This window comes from Podarcis tiliguerta (genome assembly GCF_965153285.1).
Source record: "Podarcis tiliguerta genome assembly, chromosome: 2".
Classification (NCBI taxonomy): domain Eukaryota; kingdom Metazoa; phylum Chordata; class Lepidosauria; order Squamata; family Lacertidae; genus Podarcis; species Podarcis tiliguerta.
This window is the reverse complement of record NC_139535.1, coordinates 102,495,885-102,515,785: the sequence shown is the minus strand read 5'-3', so window position 1 is coordinate 102,515,785 and position 19,901 is coordinate 102,495,885. Positions and strand designations below refer to the sequence as shown.

Here is a 19,901-nt window from a genome sequence, read left to right as displayed (position 1 = left end):
TGTATATATTAATAACAACTCTTTGCCACTCCATCACTGAGGTTCTCTGAATGGCTTATACTAAAATGCAGTCCCAAACCATTAAAATCCTTAGTGCCGTTCTCTTTGAAGCAATAAGAAGATCTTGTATCAAGAGCTGTGGAAAGCTTTTTGAAGTAGCAGCAAAATGTACCGTATTTTTCACTCTATAAGACGCACTTTTCCTCCTCCAAAAATTAAGGGGAAATGTGTGTGCATCTTATGGAGTGAATGCAGGCTCCATGGCTTCAGCAATAGCAATGTGAAGCCTCCGAAGCGCAGTGGGAGTGCTCCCGCTGTGCTCCGGAGGCTTCACGTTGCTTTTGCTGAAGCCTGGAGAGCGAGAGGGGTCGCTGCACACCGATCCCTCTCGCTCTCCTGGTTTTGCATCGCTGGAGAGGCGCTGCGCAGCTTACCCTCTCTGCGCAGCGCCCCTTCAGCAAAGCAGGAGGAGAAATGGAAGGGGCTCCGTTTCTCCTGCCACCTCGCTGAAGGGGCGCTGCGCAGAGAGGGAGAGCTGCGCAGTGCCCCTTCAGTGAAGCGGGAGGAGAAATGGAAGGGGCTCCGTTTCTCCTGCTGCTTTGCTGAAGGGGCGCTGCGCAGAGAGGGAGAGATTTTCTTTTCTTGTTCTCCCCCTCTAAAACAAGGTGTGTCTTATGGTCGGGTGCGTCCTATAGAGCGAAAAATACAGTAATAATTTTAAGAGCTCTGTCTGCTCAAACCAAATGCTCATCTAGTCCACTGTTCCATTCTCACAGTGGTCAACCCTGTTGTATATGGAAACTGCACCACCACATAAGCATATCAACTGACAAGCATTTAAGATCTTCCACCAGGAATCCAAAATGTTTCATAGAATCCAAGCATTTAGCATACTGCATCTTTGTTTTGTTACTTTGGACAGCAGAGGCAAACAGTAGATGATCTAAGACTTGTTAGTGATGGCAACTTTTTATTTAGATTTAGCCTCCATAGTTGCTATGTGGAGCTATGAGGATAGTAGCAGCTCTGAAAGGAAATGGGCCTATTGCATGAATCTAAACATCTGATTTGGTTTACGTATAGACATGTTATTAATGATACCATGATTGTCGGAAGGGGAGCAGGTATCCCATCTGTAATCTCAATGTAAACCCTGTTACATTCACATTAGACCTGTATCTAAGGCGGGGTTAGCTAATTGCATGCCCTCTGGATATTACTCAATGCTAACTCCCGTCATGCCCGACCATTGCACATGCTCACCAGGGCTGATCGGAGTTGAGAGTCCAACAATATCTAGAACATGCCACATTAGCTAACGCTGGCTTTGATGCAGGTAAAAGGTAAAGGTACCCCTGCCCGTACGGGCCAGTCTTGACAGACTCTAGGGTTGTGCGCCCATCTCACTCAAGAGGCCGGGGGCCAGCGCTGTCCGGAGACACTTCCGGGTCACGTGGCCAGCGTGACATCGCTGCTCTGGCGAGCCAGAGCCGCACACGGAATGCCTTTTACCTTCCCGCTAGTAAGCGGTCCCTATTTATCTACTTGCACCCGAGAGTGCTTTCGAACTGCTAGGTTGGCAGGTGCTGCGACCGAACAACGGGAGCTCACCCCGCCGCGGGGATTTGAACCGCCGACCTTTCGATCGGCAAGCCCTAGGCGCTGAGGCTTTTACCCACAGCGCCACCCGCGTCCCGGTATTAATGATACCACGATTGTCGGAAGGGGAGCAGGTACCCCATCTGTAATCTCAATGTAAACCCTGTTACATTCACATTAGACCTGCATCTAAGGCGGGGTTAGCTAATTGCGTGCCCTCTGGATATTACTCAATGCTAACTCCCATCATGCCTGACCATTGCACATGCTCGCCAGGGCTGATCGGAGTTGAGAGTCCAACAATATCTAGAACACGCCACATTAGCTAACGCTGGCTTTGATGCAAGTCTCATGTAAATATAACAAGAACTAGGTTTAGGTTACAAATGGGGAACCTGCTTGCCTGCATGTGTTTTAGGACAACTCCCATCATTCCTGATCACTAGCTGTGTTGGCTGTGACTGATGAACAGCTGGAGGGCTTAGAGGTTCCCCATGTCTAGTTTTAGGCACTGCACCCCAGGTTTATGCACCAGTCACTTAATTCATTCTGTTAGGCTGTTACTAACCATGGTTAAAATGATCCTGTTTTATGTTCTTCCACTTTTTTTCAGCCAATCCTAACCTAAAAAACACCATGTTACTATCAGCAATCCTGACACAAAGTGTTTCTACACATTTAGTAATTTTAATAGGTCAGCAGGAATTAAATGCTGTTTTCCTATCACAGTCTTCCATGTGCTGTACAGCACCCCGTATACAGTGAATCAGTTGGAACTTATTGTACAGATCATCCATGACAGCAAAGAACAAACCTGAATAAGATAAGAACTAAGTCGTATTGTTCAGTATCAGTAGCTCATAAAAAGCTATTGCCTGCAGCAAGGAATCGCACAGCTCTTCGTCTCTCCACTGTTTGTTTGATGACAAGACGTTTCGATAATTTACTACCTGCTCTCTTGAAAAGTTCACACGGGGCTCAGCTTGCGTAACGGATTCTAAGAGAAACTGTTTCACAAGGTCTATTCCACTAGTTCGCGAGTCCCCAACCATCAACTCAAAGTGCTTTCCTACAGCACTTCGGGCCATGCTTAGTACTTTGTACTGGCCATCCTGCGAAAATATTTTTTGCAACAACGCATAGAGCATGGCTTCCACTGTACGAAGATGTAACGTTACTGGAAACAGATTTGCATTCAGAGCAGAAAGTCCGCTTTTTTCCAAGACATAAAAATCTGCTTCAGGAAGCCGGGATATTACTGAAGAAATCTGAAATAAACAAGCACATAATAAATAGTAGCAATCCACCATAAATATAGTATCTCCAGTCCTATGAGAAATGTTTTACACTATTTTTTTGTTACCCAGAGCAAGCAAGTAATTATATATAGTAGGATGAAGTACATTTTAAAAGGTTTTGGGACTTGCAACTAGCTAGCTCTGTACATTATCATTAGGAAGGGTGATATGGCTTGTCTCAAGTAGCAGATTATGGGGATCCTTTAAAGGGCAGCAAACTCAAATTGTATCACCATTAAGGAAGCGGGAGGAATTGGACCTTTTGACTTCAACCCACAAAATGTATTCAGCTATTTTTGTTCATACTCCTATAAGCACCTATACTTTGATAATTAACAAAAAGATCAGGCTCAGTAGTTCCAGCAATGGGATTTAGAAACAAGGAACAACTTGTCCCCTGGGAGCTGACACTAGCTCAGCACATAGACTGCAGTAGCATCAATCCTAGTGTACAAAAGCGGCTCCCTTTCCTGTACAGAGCATCATGCAAAAAAACATTTTACAATAGAAGTACAGTCGTACCTCGGAAGTCGAATGGACTCCGTTCCGGAGGTCATTCGACTTCCGAAACGTTTGGAAACCAAAGTGCAGCTTCTGATTGGCTGCAGGAAGCTCCTGCAGCCAATCAGAAGCGGCAGAAGCCCCGTCGTACATTCGGTTTCTAAAAGAATGTTCGAAAACCGGAACACTCCCAGTTTTTGATCATTTGGGAGCCAGAACTTTTGACTCCCAAGGCGTTTGGGAGCTGAGGTATGACTGTACCAGCCTTTTCCTCTACTGGCCCAAAAACTAAGACTAGTGGCACAACCTTGTACCTCGGGAGACTCTTAACTCTCTTTCAAACGAATGGATTCAACAGGGAGTAAAACCATGTTTTAGGATTAAGCTGTCACGGCTTCTAAGAAATTCATCTGCCAGTATGAAATACAAAGAAATTTGAGATGTGGCTAAAGCTTGTTTCTACAAGGATCCAGAACAAGTTAACATTTTTCTATTTAACCTACTGGATCCCTGAATGGTTTCAAAGTAAGGCTGGTTCAACATATGAAAGAATTTCTCTGAAATCCTTTTTTTTTTCTTTTTTTTTGAATGAGGGGAATTTTACACATTTTTTTTTAAAAACAAATATGCAACATAAGTAGAGCTAGAATCATTAGCTTAGATGAAGAATATCTTTCGTGAGTAAATAGGCATTTCCAATTGAGCAAGGAGTGTGCTGGGGGCACCAGTCACAAAATGGGTGCCACGACATAACACAAAATTAGACAACCACACCCAACCACCTTATTTTTACCCTGGGAAGTCCTGCTGATTCTGATTATGGAGATCACACATGCACACAGATGTTGTTGCTACCTAATAGCAACAGGGATCATTTATCATACCAGGAAAAATATACAAGGTATAGAATCATAGAGTTGGGAGAGACCACAAGGGCCATCGAGTCCAACCCCCTGCCAAGCAGGAAACACCATCAGAGCACTCCTGACATATGGTTGTCAAGCCTCTGCTTAAAGACCTCCAAAGAAGGAGACTCCACCACACTCCTTGGCAGCAAATTCCACTGTCGAACAGCTCTTACTGCCAGGAAGTTCTTCCTAATGTTTAGGTGGAATCTTCTTTCTTGTAGTTTGGATCCATTGCTCCGTGTCCGCTTCTCTGGAGCAGCAGAAAACAACCTTTCTCCCTCCTCTATGTGACATCCTTTTATATATTTGAACATGGCTATCATATCACCCCTTAACCTCCTCTTCTCCAGGCTAAACATGCCCAGCTCCCTTAGCCGTTCCTCATAAGGCATCGTTTCCAGGCCTTTGACCATTTTGGTTGCCCTCCTCTGGACACGTTCCAGTTTGTCAGTGTCCTTCTGAGTGTAGGTAGCTACACTCAGTTCACAGGCTTTAAAGGTACCTGCACTTTTTGCTCCATAACTTACTTTCTAGGAGGGCTTAGAGACCTACTTCAAAAAAATATTAAAATCTCAGGAGTCTGGGGTGCCACTGGAAGCCTTCACAGGTGCCAGATGAGTGACCTCTGCACTAATCCAATCAATGGCTTAGTTCACAAAAGCAGGACTGGAGGAGGAGCAAGTGGCCACAATCCCTCACACACTTGTACCAAACCATGATCTGGCTTCGTGGTTTCTGCAAACTGGGTCTATATGTAGCTAACAGAACCATGCTGCTCGCAAAAGAAATATGCTGTTAGAAAAACTGCATACAATCAAAACTTAATGTGGCTTACCTCTTCAAGATAGACGGCTGGCATATAAGCACCTTTCATAAACATAGTGCACTCCTGCTGCTGCCAATCCTGAACGGCCAAGCGTCTATTAACATGAGCCCATGCAATTTTGCGAGTGCCAAAAACAATAGATACAATGCTATTGGCAGTCTAAAAGGGAGCATAGGAAAGATTTGTTGGTACTTACAGCATTAACAACATCATGTTTTCTAATACATAATTCCCCCATCTGTTTGCTACAGGTTGTAGAATCACCCCAGAATGAAGGGTATAACACTGTAAATGCATCTCTCTTTGAGTTTTACAAAAGAAGAATGGCAATTAGTCATGCTAAGATGGTTGTAAATCAGGGGTCGGCAAGGTTTATCTTGCCTGGGCCGGATCGGTCCCGTAGAGATTCCTCTGGGGGCCGGATCGCAGGCCTGAGATTCTTGGCATCTGACGCGATTTCCGGCACTGAGGAAGCAAGTCCCTGCCCCGCGCTGGTTTAGCACAGCGCATGAGCGGGCAGCTCAGTTTGGGGGTGGCTCGTGGGCCGATCAAACGACCTCCGTGGGCTGCTTCTGGCCCATGTGTCTTAGGTTGGTGACCCCTATTGTAAAAGCTAAGGGGCAATTCTTCACACATGCAGGTTAAACACGTGGCAGAATACAGAAGTGAGTAGTTGGCTTATCCATCCTTATTCACAGAACAAATAGCTACTAATATGAAGCACTGTATAAATCCTAAGCACCACCACAAGCAGTGCCCGACTGCACAATCTTCTTGCCATGAAAATAGCTGAATTGCATTAATGACCTACTCTCATAGGCAGTATGTGCAGATACGTTCCTTCACCTTGCTGCACTGATACCCACATGCTTGGGCTGTGGGTGAGCTTGTTTTAAGACATTTCTTATAAAATGTACATTGTCCAAAGAACAGTACACCAAGTTCTGCCCACCCGAGGGAACTTCTGCCTCATGTTTCTTGAACAGCAGTGCCCCCCTCCCTACAAAATAACCAGACAATTGCTATTAAGTAAGCTTTAAAATGCAGTGGGTTTGCTGGACAAGTTTTTTTTTTTTTTTAAATAATCTCATTGAGAAAATTCAAGCCCTTTGGTACCTTCGGAGGAAGTCTTTGAATCCACCATTACACATAATTCTGCCTAACCATCTAAAATATTAAAAGCCACACAGCTGAATTTCATTGATATTTACTCGGAAGTAAGCCCTGCTTGATTTAATGGGATTCAGTGACTTGTTCCCAAGTTGCATGACTGAAGACTTAATGTTACTATGAGGGAAATGGCAATATTCATAGGACCCAATGAAAACGATACCTCTAGCCGCTCTCTTTCTATATCAGGTTTGATATATTTCATTGCAGACGTGACACTCTGTATTTTTTTCTCTTTTCTTTCTTCTTTTGCATTGGGATTGAGAATAAAGTTGCAGACTTTAACAGCTGTTTTATACTGAAAAAGAGGCACTTCTAGTAAACACTGTAAATTCCGAAATGGCCCGTGCTTGTTCCTGTACTCTATTATGTTCATGGACTTCCTTCCTCGCATTAGTTTCACAGCACTAAGTTCTTTCTCAGATGCTGAATTTAGTAGCTGCAAAACAGTAGATTTCTGCTCGGTAGAATACAAGTCATCTATTGCACGTTTTGTCTCCTTAAAATTCTCAGCTGCTGATGCAGAATTCAGGTGTGTGACATATGTTGACTTCTTGTGACACAGTAGAAGATATAAAGGTTGAAGTGAAGATGAACCAAATGGAACCTGCAGAAAGCATCTTCTACCTGAAAATAAAGCGCCTGTCATGTTTGAGTCATTCCACCAGCATGAGTAATATGTTGAAAAATTCAGTGGATCGTACACACCAATTCTCATCACAGATCTATCAAAAAGGCCACACTGTCAGGATCTTCTCTACATTCCTCTCCAAAAACTTGTAAATAGATTCTCAATGTCCTGTAATTGTTATGCCAAATAATAGGGAATAGTTTAGCCAAACTTTTCTGTGCCAGTCAGCAATAAAAGACACAAGTAGGTGTATTGAACAGGACATTATTATTAAACATCCTGCCCTTCATCCTTGGAAGAAGAATCTGTGTGATGGGCAAAAAAAGAATATTTTATGTATTCTTTCTCAAGAATCCAAGGTTAGTTAGTTGGGTATGTTTAATCTGGATAAGAGGAGACTGACAGGAGATATGATAGCCATCTTCAAATATTTAAAGGGCTGTCACATGGAGGATGGAGCAAGCTTGTTTTCTCCTGCTCCGGAGACCTGAACCAATGGATTCAAGTTACAAGAAAGGAGTTTCTGAATAAACATGAGGAAGAGATTTCTGACAGTAAGAGCTGTTTGACAGTGGAACAGACTCGCTTGGGAGTTGGAGAACTCCCATTTAATGGAGCTTTTTAAGCAAGCTGGATGGCCATTTGTCATTGGGTGATCTAGCTGAGATTCCTGCATTGCAGGCAGTTGGACTAGATGACCCTTAGGCAGGGCCAGATTTAGGTTTGATGCGGCCCTAAGCTACTGAAGGTAATGGGGCCCTTTATATGCCCAGCTGTCCTTTGTTGACAACAAATTGTCGCTGTTTTTTTGTGTTGAATATAAGATATGGTAATTTAAGGACCTAATAGCCGTTTGCACATAACAAAATACAGTGGTACCTTGGGTTACATACGCTTCAGGTTACATACGCCTCAGGTTACAGACTCCGCTAACCCAGAAATAGTGCCTTGGGTTAAGAACTTTGCTTCAGGATGAGAACAGAAATTGTGCTCCGGTGGCGCAGCAGCAGTGGAAGGCTCCATTAGCTAAAGTGGTGCTTCAGGTTAAGAACAGTTTCAGGTTAAGAACGGACCTCCGGAACGAATTAAATACTTAACCCGAGGTACAACTGTATGTATTTTATCAAAGTAATTGTTGAACTTATCTTGCCAGGGAATAAATAATAAATTATTATTATTATATTTTGGAAACGTACATCCAGTGTTTTTTTTTCCTTTTATTTTTTGGGGGCCTCCAAGATAGCCCAGCATCTTGCTTTAAGGCAGAGCTTTTCAACCTTTTTGAGTCTACGGCTCCCTTGACGCAACTACCTTCTTTCTGCAGCACCCCTGTGGGGCTCAGGAGCCCAGATAGGTCACCCCTTGCCTGCTGAACCGGCAACCCCTCACCCTTTTCAAACGCCTCCCTTTGTGGGGAGTTCCCTCAGCCTCCTCTCTTCTCCCCTCTCCTTGGGCAGCTGCAGCCCCTGGTCTCTGAGATGCCCCAAAGAGAGGTGCCCCCTTACACTGCCAGCCCCAGAGGCACCATTCACGCAGGGAGCTTGCAGCCAGGGCTGCTGCTGCTGCAACAACAACCAGCTGTGCAGGCCTTTGGGAGGCAGAGATGCAAGAAGGCCTCAGAGAGGCCACCCGCTTCTCTTCCAATTTCCACCCCGTTAGGAAACCTTCCCTCGAAAGCACCAGTGCCGTCTCTACCTGCCCGGAGAAGGTCGGGAAGCCCTCTCAAGCCCATCCTCGCCCACTTCGGCTCGGTGCAACACGCTTCTCCTTCCCCCTTCTCCGCCTCCGTTCCATTAGCACGCCCTCAAAAGGAGTCCGTCCGTCCCCACATGGCAACCGAAGCCAGTGCGCATCGTTCCGGCTCCCTCCCGCGGCTCTAAGAAAGTTAACACGCGTGTTTCCCTCGGCCGCCGCCGCTGCTCGTGTGAACCCGCGCTTCCTAACGCCCCCACCCGTTGTCTTTTGCCGGGGGTGGAGGTGGGAGGGCTGCTCCTTGTTTTCACCCTTAAAAGAAGATGAGAGAACTGCTTCGCGTGTGACCCGCAGCTGTTTTCTACACGGGAGCGCGTCCCTTCTCACGATCGGAGGCCGAGAATCGCAAAGGGTTATTATACTCATGTCCGCTCTAACGTGAGGCTGGAGACCACACACAGCCCGCGGCCCTTCCCCGCGCAACTGGGTAGGGGGAGGCTAGTGGGGGCGACGTACCTCGGCTGCTCCTGACTCTGCACTCTTGCATTCGCACGTTCAGGCCTGCCCGGCAACCGGGACTACATTTTACACGGCGGAGAGGCTGTTGAAAGCCACAAATTCACAGCTCTTCGCCCGCCCCCATCTAAAAACAGCAACAAGCCCTGCGATAGAGAAGAGGAGCGGAAGCGCAAACTACTCTCTTTTCCTTCCAAGTGCAGAAACTTTTCTATCCCAATACTGTAAAAGAAACTGAAAGTCCCTCAGAGCTCTGCCTCCCTTCAGCCATGGCTACCGCCGCGGAGGCTGTTAATCTTGCTAAGAATTTGCAGGACGAATTGACTTGCTGCCTTTGCCTGGATTTTTTTAACAAGCCAGTACTGATTATAAAATGCTCCCACAGCTTCTGCAAGGAGTGCATCTCTGAGCACTGCAAAAAGATGGGGCCCAAGGCATTGTGCCCCAGGTGCAGGGGGGAGCTCCGTCAAAATAATTTGGTAGACCATAGATCACTTGCGAACATAGTGGAAACTTACCAGCAGATGAAGAAAAACCACCAGGAATTGTTGGGACCCTCCTGGAGAGAGCACCAAGTAGCCAGTGGATCCCAGGATCTGAAGTTGTCAGCTGGAGTTTTCCCATATCAGCTCAAGGTATGTACGGGCTTGATTAGGACGCTGTTGACACATGCATTTGTCAACAGATTGCATGTGGGAAAGGATAAGCAACTATCAAATGCCACAGGCAAAGATCAAATACCAAAGGCGATTCTTGTCGGTGGTTAGTACACATATTAGGCTGGGACTGGTCAAATATTGAGTTTTGATAAAGCAATAAAAAATTAGGAGGTGTACATGCTCATATGAACTGGTTCTAGAACTTCAAGCAGGGGTGTTTGATTCCTTAATGGCAGGAGGACTAAGTGTTTCATTTCAAAGGGACCGAAGGAAAATATCTCCCGCTGTATAGCAAAGAAAATTTGATAATGGCTTGTATTGAAAGTAGTGCTAAGTGCTTCCTTGGGAAAGTGGAAAATCCCCTCCTCCCCTTGACCCTACCCCCCAAAAATATGTTTGTGGTTTTCTAACCCTCCAGAGCAGATACTTTGCCCATTCCTTTGTTGCCACACTTTGGACCTCTTGTTGGGGAAGAAGAGCCTAGGATGAGAATCGCAGGATCCCGGTCAATTCATATGGGGAGAGGCGGTCTGTGAGGTATTGTTTTCAAGATCTAGGTTTAGATGTGGCTTGTGGTTTTCCAACCTCCAGGAAGTGGTGAAAATAAGTGAAGTCTGCAAACAAATAGAAGTGGCGTTTGAAGCGATCGACAAGTGCACGAAGGACAGCGCTGAAATGAAGGTTGGTCCTTGAATGAGTTGCGATGATATGTTTGGCTTCTTTCTACCCTCTCCTCTTCTGGAACACGTAGAGGCCTTTCAGGGTTGTTGTTTATTTGGTCAGAGAGTGTTCAGTTGAGGTCTGCCGTGCCCCTTCCTCATAATTCATAAGATTTCAGGGGGATGGCATGTTCTAGTATCATAGAACTGAAGAGTTGGGAGGGACCGCAAGAGTCATGTATCTAGTCCACACACACACACCCCAGCAATGTAGGAATCTTTCACCCAACTTGGGGCCCTGAGATTAAGCCACATGCTCCACCGACTGAGCTATCCAATTTGGTTATTACAGCGGTACCTTGGTTTTCAAACGTAATCTGTTCTGGAAGACTGTTCGAGTTCTGAAACGTTAGAAAACCAAAGCATTTACTTACGGAAACATTTACTTATGGAAAAGTCAATACGGAAGTCATGTAGCATGTTCAACTTCTGAAAAGTATTTGAAAACCGAAGCATGTACTTCTGGGTTTTCGGCGTTCGAAAAACAAAACGTTTGACTTCTGAGACGTTTGAAAACCGAGGTGCCACTGTACATCCATTCGCCCCAATATTCCACATACCACAAGAGGGCATTTATTAATTCAATTGAGTCAAGTTGTAAAGTTGTACTTCGAATCGTGCTATCCTAGTCTGTAGATCATAAGCCAGATATTGATATGTCCCTTCTTATACAAAATCCCATAGTTTTAAAGAGGCAGAAGCCCATGTAGGGGTTGAGAATTCCTGTCTGTGGGATAGAGGGGGAGCTGAACTATCCCAAAAGCATTTGAAGAGTTGTGTCACACCTCTTAGGAAGCTCTGAGCTTATGTGTCCTCCTAAATCAGCTTCTCTTCCCTTGGTTTTAGGATTCTGTATCTCGGATCAAAAGTTCCATTAGAGAAGGCTTCAGTTTTATGAAGAAGTATATTAATGATCAAGAGGAAAAGGTGCTGAATGTTATTGACAAAGAATGTGCTGCCGCTCAACAAAGCATAGACTTAATGAATGAGCAACTCACAGCAAGAATTGACAGGCTTTTGGAACTGCAAAGTAACTCTGAGGAAGTGATTAAGGTAAAAGTGGTGGGGGAGGAATGAGATTAACGGTGCACACTTACTTGGATATAAGATCGATTGAACAAATTGGATTTGTTTTCTGGGAAAACAAGTATAGGATCGAGATGCATGCCATTGTGGCTTTTCCAGTGCAATACAAAAACAATGCCTAACCTTACTCTCCAATTCTAAAGATATGATATGTAAATTTGGACCAACTCCCAGAATCCCTGAACCTAGAGAAAACTTCCCCTTTTGTTTTTGTTGTAGCACTTCTGAACATAAACCCCTAAAGCAGCATTTAAATTTCCTTTTTCTCAGTCCTCATCCCCCTGCCCAAAAGTGTTTATGAGTTACGCAGAAACTTGAGAATCATATTTGAATGGGCTCAGTTTATATTGGCTGTATCTTAAGGACCATATGCAACTTCTTTCAAATGGAACCTGTCAGGCACAGTACTTGTAAAAACATTTCTGTTACGCCAGGTTTATCAGATAGGCTGATTTTAACATTTTGCCTGCTGATTTTAGTCATGCATTTCATGATTTTTAAAAATATTGTAGCAAGCCTTGAGTTCTTATGTGAATAGAATATAGAATAGCATTTATTGCATTCATCCATAGACTACAGCAGAAATCATTTGTGATTTTAAAAAGTGGCATATAAACAAACAAATAAAAAATTGTTTTCCAGGAGCTCCAGGATTAAGATTTTAGGGCAAAAGGAATAACAAATATATGTGACAGAACTGGAGGATTTTAGAAACGCCATTCATTCATACTAGCCCCTGAATTAAAATACTTTTTTTAAACTTTCTATTAATATTATCAGCATTCTTTGGAAGGTTTTAGACTGCCCTGGATAGATTTATATACAGATGTATTCCAGATATTTTTTTTCCATTGGATGTTTTCAGTCCACCGCTCTGAATCTATACTTTTCTAACTTAAGAGTTGTCAGAAATCCTTGCTGGAAATGTTGCTTGTTGTTGTGACATCCCCCCCCCCCCCCAATTATTAGAATACCTCATCGGAACAAGAAGTTTCCATCGGTGAGCCTATCAGAGTGACCGAAGTTGTTCTTGGTGTTCAGAAGATTTCTGGCATCATATATGCAGTGGAAGAGTTCAGAAGGCAGCTGGATAGGGCAGTGCTGGAAAAATGCCCCAGGCAGCAGCCTTATGGTGAGTGGAGTTTGAAATTTTCCACTAGCTAAAGGAAGTCTGAAATGTGTTTGATCATTACCAAGCCGAGTCCTGTAAGATGCTGAAGAAGTAAATAGGAGTCTGCATACTTACACCAGTGTAGTGCTGACAGCCAGAAACATTCAGGTAGTACTGCCTTGGCTGGATCAGACCATGTCTGGCATTGTGTCTGACAATGATAGCAGCCAAATGCCCCTGGGAGGTAAGTGAGAAGGGATTCATAGATGATTTGCCCCACCACAGAGCACTCTGAATCTCTGGAATTTCCCACTACAGTCATACCTTGGGTTACAGAGACTTCGGGTTGCGTTTCAATAATTTAACTGAGCGTGCGTTTTTTTTTTACTGCAGAATTTTCTCCAGGAACAAGTAACATGACTTGTGCCTCTAATGATATCCAAACCAACGTGGCAGAGGATGAAATTGCCTCCACCAGCAATTCTTGTGAGTAGTTAACTAACTGAATCTTATTCCTTTTCTGTTGCTCTCATGCACACGAGTGATTTTACAACTTTGAGCAGCTGCACAGAAGTTCATGGGACTGCAGCCTCATGATTCAAGTTGTGGCAGAAGTTTTTTTCTGAGTTGAAAGCCACAGCTCCCTCTAGTTAACGTTCAATGGACCCCTGGATCTTTTCAAGAAAAACAGTGCTTTAAATGTTGAGCCCCGTAAGAAATCAAGTAACTTCTCTGTATAGTCCCACACTGCGTGGTCTCAGAGCACATGAGGTTGGTGAAGCTAAGCAGGTGTAGGTCTGGTTAGTTCCCGGATGGGTGACCACATGGAAAACACATGGATACTACCTTTGGTTGCATTGCAGAAGAAAGATTGAATGGAAATGTAAGAAAAGTAAATAAATACAGTCGTACCTTGGTTTTCGAACTGCTAAGTTTTGGTTCCCGAACACTGCAAACCCGGAAGTGGCTATTCCGGTTTGTGAACTATTTTTTGAAGCTGGGGCTTCCACGGCTTCTGATTGGCTGCAGGAGCTTCCTGCAGCCAATCAGAAGCCACGCTTTGGTTTCCGAACGTTTTGGAAGTCGAATGGACTTCCGGAACGGATTCCATTCGACTTCCAAGGTACGACTGTAAATGTATAATCCCAGGGAGGAGTTTTTAGGGCCACCTGTATATTCTGCAGCTATCACATGATAGCATCCCTCTGTTGTTGGTTAAGGACCTCTTACTTGCAAACAAAGGGACGTGGGTGGTCCTGTGGGTTAAACCACAGAGCCTAGGACTTGCCGATCAGAAGGTCGGCAGTTCAAATCCCCGCGATGGGGTGAGCTCCCGTTGCTCGGTCCCTGCTCCTGCCAGCCTAGCAGTTCGAAAGCACATCAAAGTGCAAGTAGATAAACAGGTACCACTCCAACAGGAAGGTAAACGGCGTGTTCATGCGCTGCTCTGGTTCGCCAGAAGTGGCTTAGTCATGCTGGCCACATGACCCAGAAGCTGTACGCTGGCTCCCTCGGCCAATAAAGCGAGATGAGCGCCGCAACCCCAGAGTCGGTCATGACTGCACCTAATGGTCAGGGGTCCCTTTACCTTTACCTTACTTGCTAACAAGAGGACTCTCTTTATTAGCACTCCATCAAGATTCTCTTGAGGGAACCAGCTGCTCTTCTTCAGCAACGTTATCGGCCAGAGATAGTCCAATGCCAGCAATTTCCAGTCAGTTTTCTCAATGTAAGTATAAGTCACTGTATATACAAGATAGTGGTGTTTGGAAGTGTGGACAAGACATTCAATGAACCGTTGTTTTGGTACTGCAAGACCTAGATTGATTGTCCTGCTGCTGAATTCTGTCAGCTTATGTCCAGTTAAAGCAGTGTCGGATTTACGTATAAGCTAAACAGGCTATAGCTTAGGGCCCCACTCTCTTGGGGGCACCCCAAAAAATTAAAGGAAAAAAACAACTGGATGTACATTTCCAAAATATAAGATAAAAAACAAATAAAATAAAACCTACATACAATTAGAGCTTAATAATAATTTCACTATTAATATACTTCTTCTTAATTGTATTTCTCTATTAATATACTTCTTCTTAATTGTATTTCAGTTCAACAATAACTTTGATAAAATACATACTTTGTTATGTGCAAATGGCTTTAGATACCTATTAGGTCCATAAATTACCATATAGCATATATTCAACACACAAAAATAGTGACAATTTGTTATTGACAAAGGACAGCTGGACATATAAAGGGCCCCATTACCTTCAGTAGCTTAGGGCCTCATCAAACCTAAATCTGGCCCTGAAGAGTCATACTTGTTTGTTTGTCTGTTTTAAGAGTCAAACCTTCACACTGAAGTCATGAACTTGCTTTCTTTCAATCCTATGTTTTGAAAATACAGCATGGCATCTCTTAAGCTTTGTTAACTGACAGCTTTCAGAAAGCCTGTTCATTGGTACATTTAGTTTTATTGAGCTGCAAGATGTTTTGTAAACTTCTCCAGATTGTGGGAGATAGGATCTGGTTCTAAATGATTTCCTAGCCACAGAGAAATATTTATCATATACAGTACTCACCCCACCAATGTACTTTGGGAGTTTTAATTAAATAGCCATGATACAAAATGAACATTGATTGATTGATTAATTGAATTTATATACCACCCTATATCCAGGGGTCTCAGGCCAGTTCACAGAATAAAATCAAGATATAAAACCACAGAATACATAAATATAAAAACAACAACCCAATAGCCCCCCCCCCTTACAAAAAAACACATTTCAAAAGGGCATAGGATGTAAATCAGATCAGCCAAAGGCCTGGTTAAAAAGGAACGTTTTTGCCTGGCACCTAAAGGTGTATAATGAAGGCGCCAGGCGAACTTCCCTGGGGAGAGCTTTCCACAAACAGGGAGCCACTGCAGAGAAGGCCCGTTCTCCTATTGCCACCCTCCTGACCTCTTGTGAAGGAGGCACACATAGAAGGGCCTCAGAAGATGATCTCAGAGTCCGGGTAGGTTCATATAGAAAGAGGCGGTCCTTGCCTGTTAAAGAAATTCTCTTGATCCAGCACGTTGATCTTGTTTAATTTTAATGATTTTGCTTATTATAGGGGCATCCTACGTGACTTTCGATCCCAAGAGGGTCAGCAACATGCTTCAACTTGCAGAAAATAAAAGGACAGTCTCTGTGACCCCTTGGGAATCTGACTATGAATATTGTCCGAAGAGATTCCGCATCAGCCAGGTGTTGGGCTCCCAGAGTTTCTCTGAAGGGTGTCACTACTGGGAAGTTAGCACCAGAAACAGCACAGGATGGGCTATTGGTGTCGCCAGTGAGGACATTGGTAGGAGTGACAAGCTAGGGAGAAGTGAGGTATCCTGGTGCATAGAATGGTCAAGGAAATGGCTCTCGGCATGGCACAGAAATCAAGAAACTCCAATTAGTGAAGAGAAACCTCTGCAGGTTGGCGTTCTCCTGGACATTCCAAGCAATCGCTTATCTTTTTATTCTCTCACTGATAAGGTAACCCTTTTACATCAGTTTGAAATCCATGTGGTAAACCCTGTCTACCCGGCTTTTTGGATCTATGGTACAGAAATAGGTGGCTCCTTAACTATAAAAGATATCAAAAGGAATTAACCAGAAGCGGTTTAGTCATACTGGCCACATGACCGGAAAGCTTCTGTGGACTAACGCCTGCTCCCTCGGCCTGAAAGCAAGATGAGTGCCGCAACCTCATAGTCGCCTTTGACTGGACTTAACCATCCAGGGCTCCTTTACCTTTTATTACCTTATACCAGAACTATAAATACATACCGTCTTTATGCCGATTTGCCCTGGGGATTCCTGAGAATTGTAGTTTGGTTAGCATGCTTCCCTTTTTGATGTGTGAATTGCTTCCCCCTTCCCCTCTGAGAGGAAATTAATTTACAGTGATACCTCAGGTTAAGGACTTAATTCGTTCCGGAGGTCCACACTTAACCTGAAGCACCACTTTAGCTAATGGGGCCTCCTGCTGCTGCCACACCGCTGGAGCACGATTTCTGTTCTCATCCTGAAGCAAAGTTCTTAACCCGAGGTAATATTTCTGGGTTAGCGGAGTTTGTAACCTGAAGCGTATGTAACCTGAAGCTTATGTAACCCAAGGTACCATTGTACTTACTAAGCCAGTTTGACTCTAGTGTGCCAATACAGTGGTACCTTGGTTCTCAAACTCAATCCGTTCTGGAAGTCCGTTCAACTTCCAAAACATTCGCAAACCAAGGCACGGCTTCTGATTGGCTAATTGGCCTGGAAACAATTCCGACAGCCGATACGGATGTTCGGCTTCCTAAAAATGTTCACAAACTGGAACACTTCCAGGTTTGTGTCATTCAGGATCCAATTTGTTCATCAGCTAAGCCGTTTCGGAAACAAGGTACCACTGTACTGTACATTGTCACAGGATGGAGGCTGCAGAATTATGGCTGTAGAAAGAGCTTCAGGTTTGGAATATTATCGCTGGCTCTTTGAACAGAATGCCCAGCCTAGCACATGAGTGCTCTTCAAGTTGTACTAAATTGCCTATCTTAGTTTTGTTCCTAGCAGCAGTTTCATATCTGGCAAAGCAGATTTATCATTCATGCTAAATAAGGCAGGCAGAAAAATATTGGATGTCTCTTTTTAAGCCATATTTTGCACTTTAGAACATGTTCAAATGCTTGACCAGTGTTTATAGTTACACAAATCTTCAATTTCCAGTAGCTGATAACAACCCCCACCCCCGCACTGGAAGTTCACCAATTTACTGAAAAGAAGTCAGAAGGTTGTCTTTTCTCTTCTGTTCAAATGTAACAAATTAGTTTAGCATGAACAAGCTTTGTTCACCCGTCTCCCCCCCCCCAAAAAAAAAAACAATAAACCAACTTTCTGTTACTGGGAGCCAGCTTGTAATCCAGTGACTGATACAGCTGCAGCACAAAATACCAGCTGTTGCTTAGTAAGAAGGCAAGTGTTTATTTGTATGTGAATCAGCTTCCATTGTTTCATTTCATGTGCTACAAAGGTCTCCTTTCCACAGGGGCCAGGAATCCAAAATGATCATAACTACTGTGCTCCATTCCTTCCCCAGTTAGAGAGGAGCCTTTATTTACACCAGGGGTGCAGACACAGTTGGCGCTGTGGTCTAAACCTCTTGGGCTTGCCGATCAGAAGGCCAGCGGTTCGAATCGCCGTGACAGGGTGAGCTCCCGTTGCTCTGTCCCTGCTCCTGCCAACCTAGCAGTTCGAAAGCACGCCAAAAGTGCAAGTAGATAAATAGGTACCGCTCCGACGGGAAGGTAAACAGTGTTTCTGTGCACTGTTCTGGTTTTGGTGTTCCATTGCACCAGAAGCGGCTCAGTCATGCTGGCCACATGACCCTGAAAAACTGTCTGCGGACAAACACTGGCTCCCTAGGCCCATAAAATGAGATGAGTGCCGCAACCCCAGAGTTGTCTGAGACTCAACTGTCAGGGGTCCTTTACCTTTACCTTTTTTTGGGGAACATGTGGCCCTCCAAATGTTCTCCTTAGCAGTGTAGCAACCCCCACTGGCACCTGGGAGGGGCTAAAGTTATTGAACTCCACCACCCTGCAACGCTCAAAAAACCAAGGAACCGCAAGCCCCCAAGGCATGGCAGTCAGCATGCCACACAAAAGACTGCTGTGCCGTCCTATAGACACCCATGATGCCCAACGCCCCCCCAACCAGTGTGGACTGCCCCCCCCCCAGGCTACCTACACTACTGGTTCTACTCCAATTCCCAGCAGCCCCAGCCAGCATGCCATACTGTCAGGGATGGTGGGAATTGTCATCCGACAATCTTTGGAGGGCCACAGGTTCCTAACCTCTGAAATATATCTTTTGATGCTGCTTTGAGGCTGACCTCCTTTGCAATCTTATGTTCACTTTTTTATAGTTTACGTATGCAGAAGGATAGTAAGAACTTTGCAGGGTTCAGACACACTTTGTAGAGATGATAAAGTCTAGAATGTGGGTCAAGAATAAATGAAGGAATATTAATGTTTGGGGTTTTTTTTTACATAATATCGTTCTGCTTTTTTATGTTCGCTGGCTGTTTTGTAGAATCTTACAATTAAAATTGTGAAACACGAGGCATCCAAAATAACTTTCTAAAATTCTCTAATAAAATGGCTTTATTTTTTAGCACACAAGACTTTCCCTTGTGCTGTTTCTATAAACCATTTCTGTTTGGATAACGGCACCCCACCAGCTTTGCTCCGTGCTATATCTCTTAAAACAACCATACAAATACTTGTTGTGAAACAGTAATGGCCAAACTTGGCCCTCCAGCTGTTTTGGGACTACAACTCCCATCATCCCTAGCTAACAGGACCAGTGGTCAGGGATGAAGGGAACTGTTGTCTGGGGGGGCAGGTTTGGCCATAACTCTTGTGGAGAGTGCATTGGGAAACAACCAAAGTGCATCACGTTGAACACAGCCCATTAGGTAGAGCATGAGACTCTTATCTCTGGGTTGTGGGTTCAAGCCCTGACGTTGGCCAGAAGTAGGGCTGCCACCTGTCCTGTATAATACAGTACAGAGTTGTCCCTTATTTCAATGTAAAATGCTACATCCTGTATTGACATTTTGTCCTGTATTTCATGTCGTCTCCGTCTGTCTCTCCCAGGGTTGTGGGTTCTAGCCTGACGTTAGCCGAAAAGATTCTTGCATTGCAGGGGGTTGGACTAGATGACCCTCGTGGTCCCTTTTGAATTTTACAGTTCTGTGATTCTATGAGACAGCACACTTCTGAGTTAACAGCACACAGGGAATGGATAGATAGAAAACTGCAGTGTTTTTTTCTGGAGGGTACGCATACCCCTAAACATTTTGTGAATCTTTGTACTTTTGTCCATTTACTGTATTTATTTTTCCCAATCTGAAATGTAAAATGGTAATTTACTTGAGTCAAAATGAGTACCCCTGAACATTTTAAGAAAAAAAAGCACTGGAAAACTGGAGGAAGGTGTGTGTGAGTGACCCTCTTAATTCAGCCTTTGTGTTTCTCTGTAAGAAGAATATTGCAGGCTAGGAAGCCGTTCCACATCCAAATCTCAATGGCGCCCCTTCCTATTTCTTCGCACGGGTTACCTCGCTCGTTCAACTGACAACCGGAAGCGCCCCTCTAATCCCCTC

General features: G+C 44.3%; 2 protein-coding genes across 6 annotated transcripts; one reads left to right on the top strand and one right to left on the bottom strand.

Annotated features, from left to right (window-relative positions):
• Nucleotides 1-2,264: 2,264 nt before the first annotated feature.
• On the bottom strand, nucleotides 2,265-9,279 carry TEFM (transcription elongation factor, mitochondrial). Of its 3 annotated transcripts, none has more exons than XM_083427862.1 (4): nucleotides 9,142-9,279; nucleotides 6,466-6,929; nucleotides 5,142-5,291; nucleotides 2,265-2,867 (listed from the first exon to the last, which is right to left on the bottom strand). In XM_083427862.1, exons 1-4 carry the CDS (start codon nucleotides 9,170-9,172, stop codon nucleotides 2,430-2,432), a joined length of 1,083 nt encoding a protein of 360 aa, XP_083283988.1. In that variant the 5' UTR covers nucleotides 9,173-9,279; the 3' UTR covers nucleotides 2,265-2,429. The 3 variants fall into 3 exon arrangements, with proteins under 3 accessions (XP_083283988.1, XP_083283987.1, XP_083283989.1); XM_083427861.1 differs by lacking the exon at nucleotides 9,142-9,279 and adding an exon at nucleotides 8,629-8,744; XM_083427863.1 differs by lacking the exon at nucleotides 9,142-9,279 and adding an exon at nucleotides 7,011-7,199.
• Nucleotides 9,280-9,410: 131 nt separating this feature from the next.
• RNF135 (ring finger protein 135) lies at nucleotides 9,411-18,909 on the top strand (the record flags this gene model as incomplete). Of its 3 annotated transcripts, XR_014508034.1 has the most annotated exons (9): nucleotides 9,411-9,776; nucleotides 10,392-10,481; nucleotides 11,366-11,572; nucleotides 12,575-12,737; nucleotides 13,110-13,202; nucleotides 14,344-14,445; nucleotides 15,831-16,538; nucleotides 16,655-16,975; nucleotides 18,580-18,909. XR_014508034.1 is itself a non-coding variant. In XM_083427653.1 (7 exons), 7 exons carry the CDS (start codon nucleotides 9,411-9,413, stop codon nucleotides 16,358-16,360), a joined length of 1,551 nt encoding a protein of 516 aa, XP_083283779.1. In that variant the 3' UTR covers nucleotides 16,361-17,599. The 3 variants fall into 3 exon arrangements, 1 of the variants encoding a protein (XP_083283779.1); XR_014508035.1 differs by having other exon boundaries at nucleotides 15,831-16,975; XM_083427653.1 differs by lacking the exon at nucleotides 18,580-18,909 and having other exon boundaries at nucleotides 15,831-17,599.
• Nucleotides 18,910-19,901: the final 992 nt, after the last annotated feature.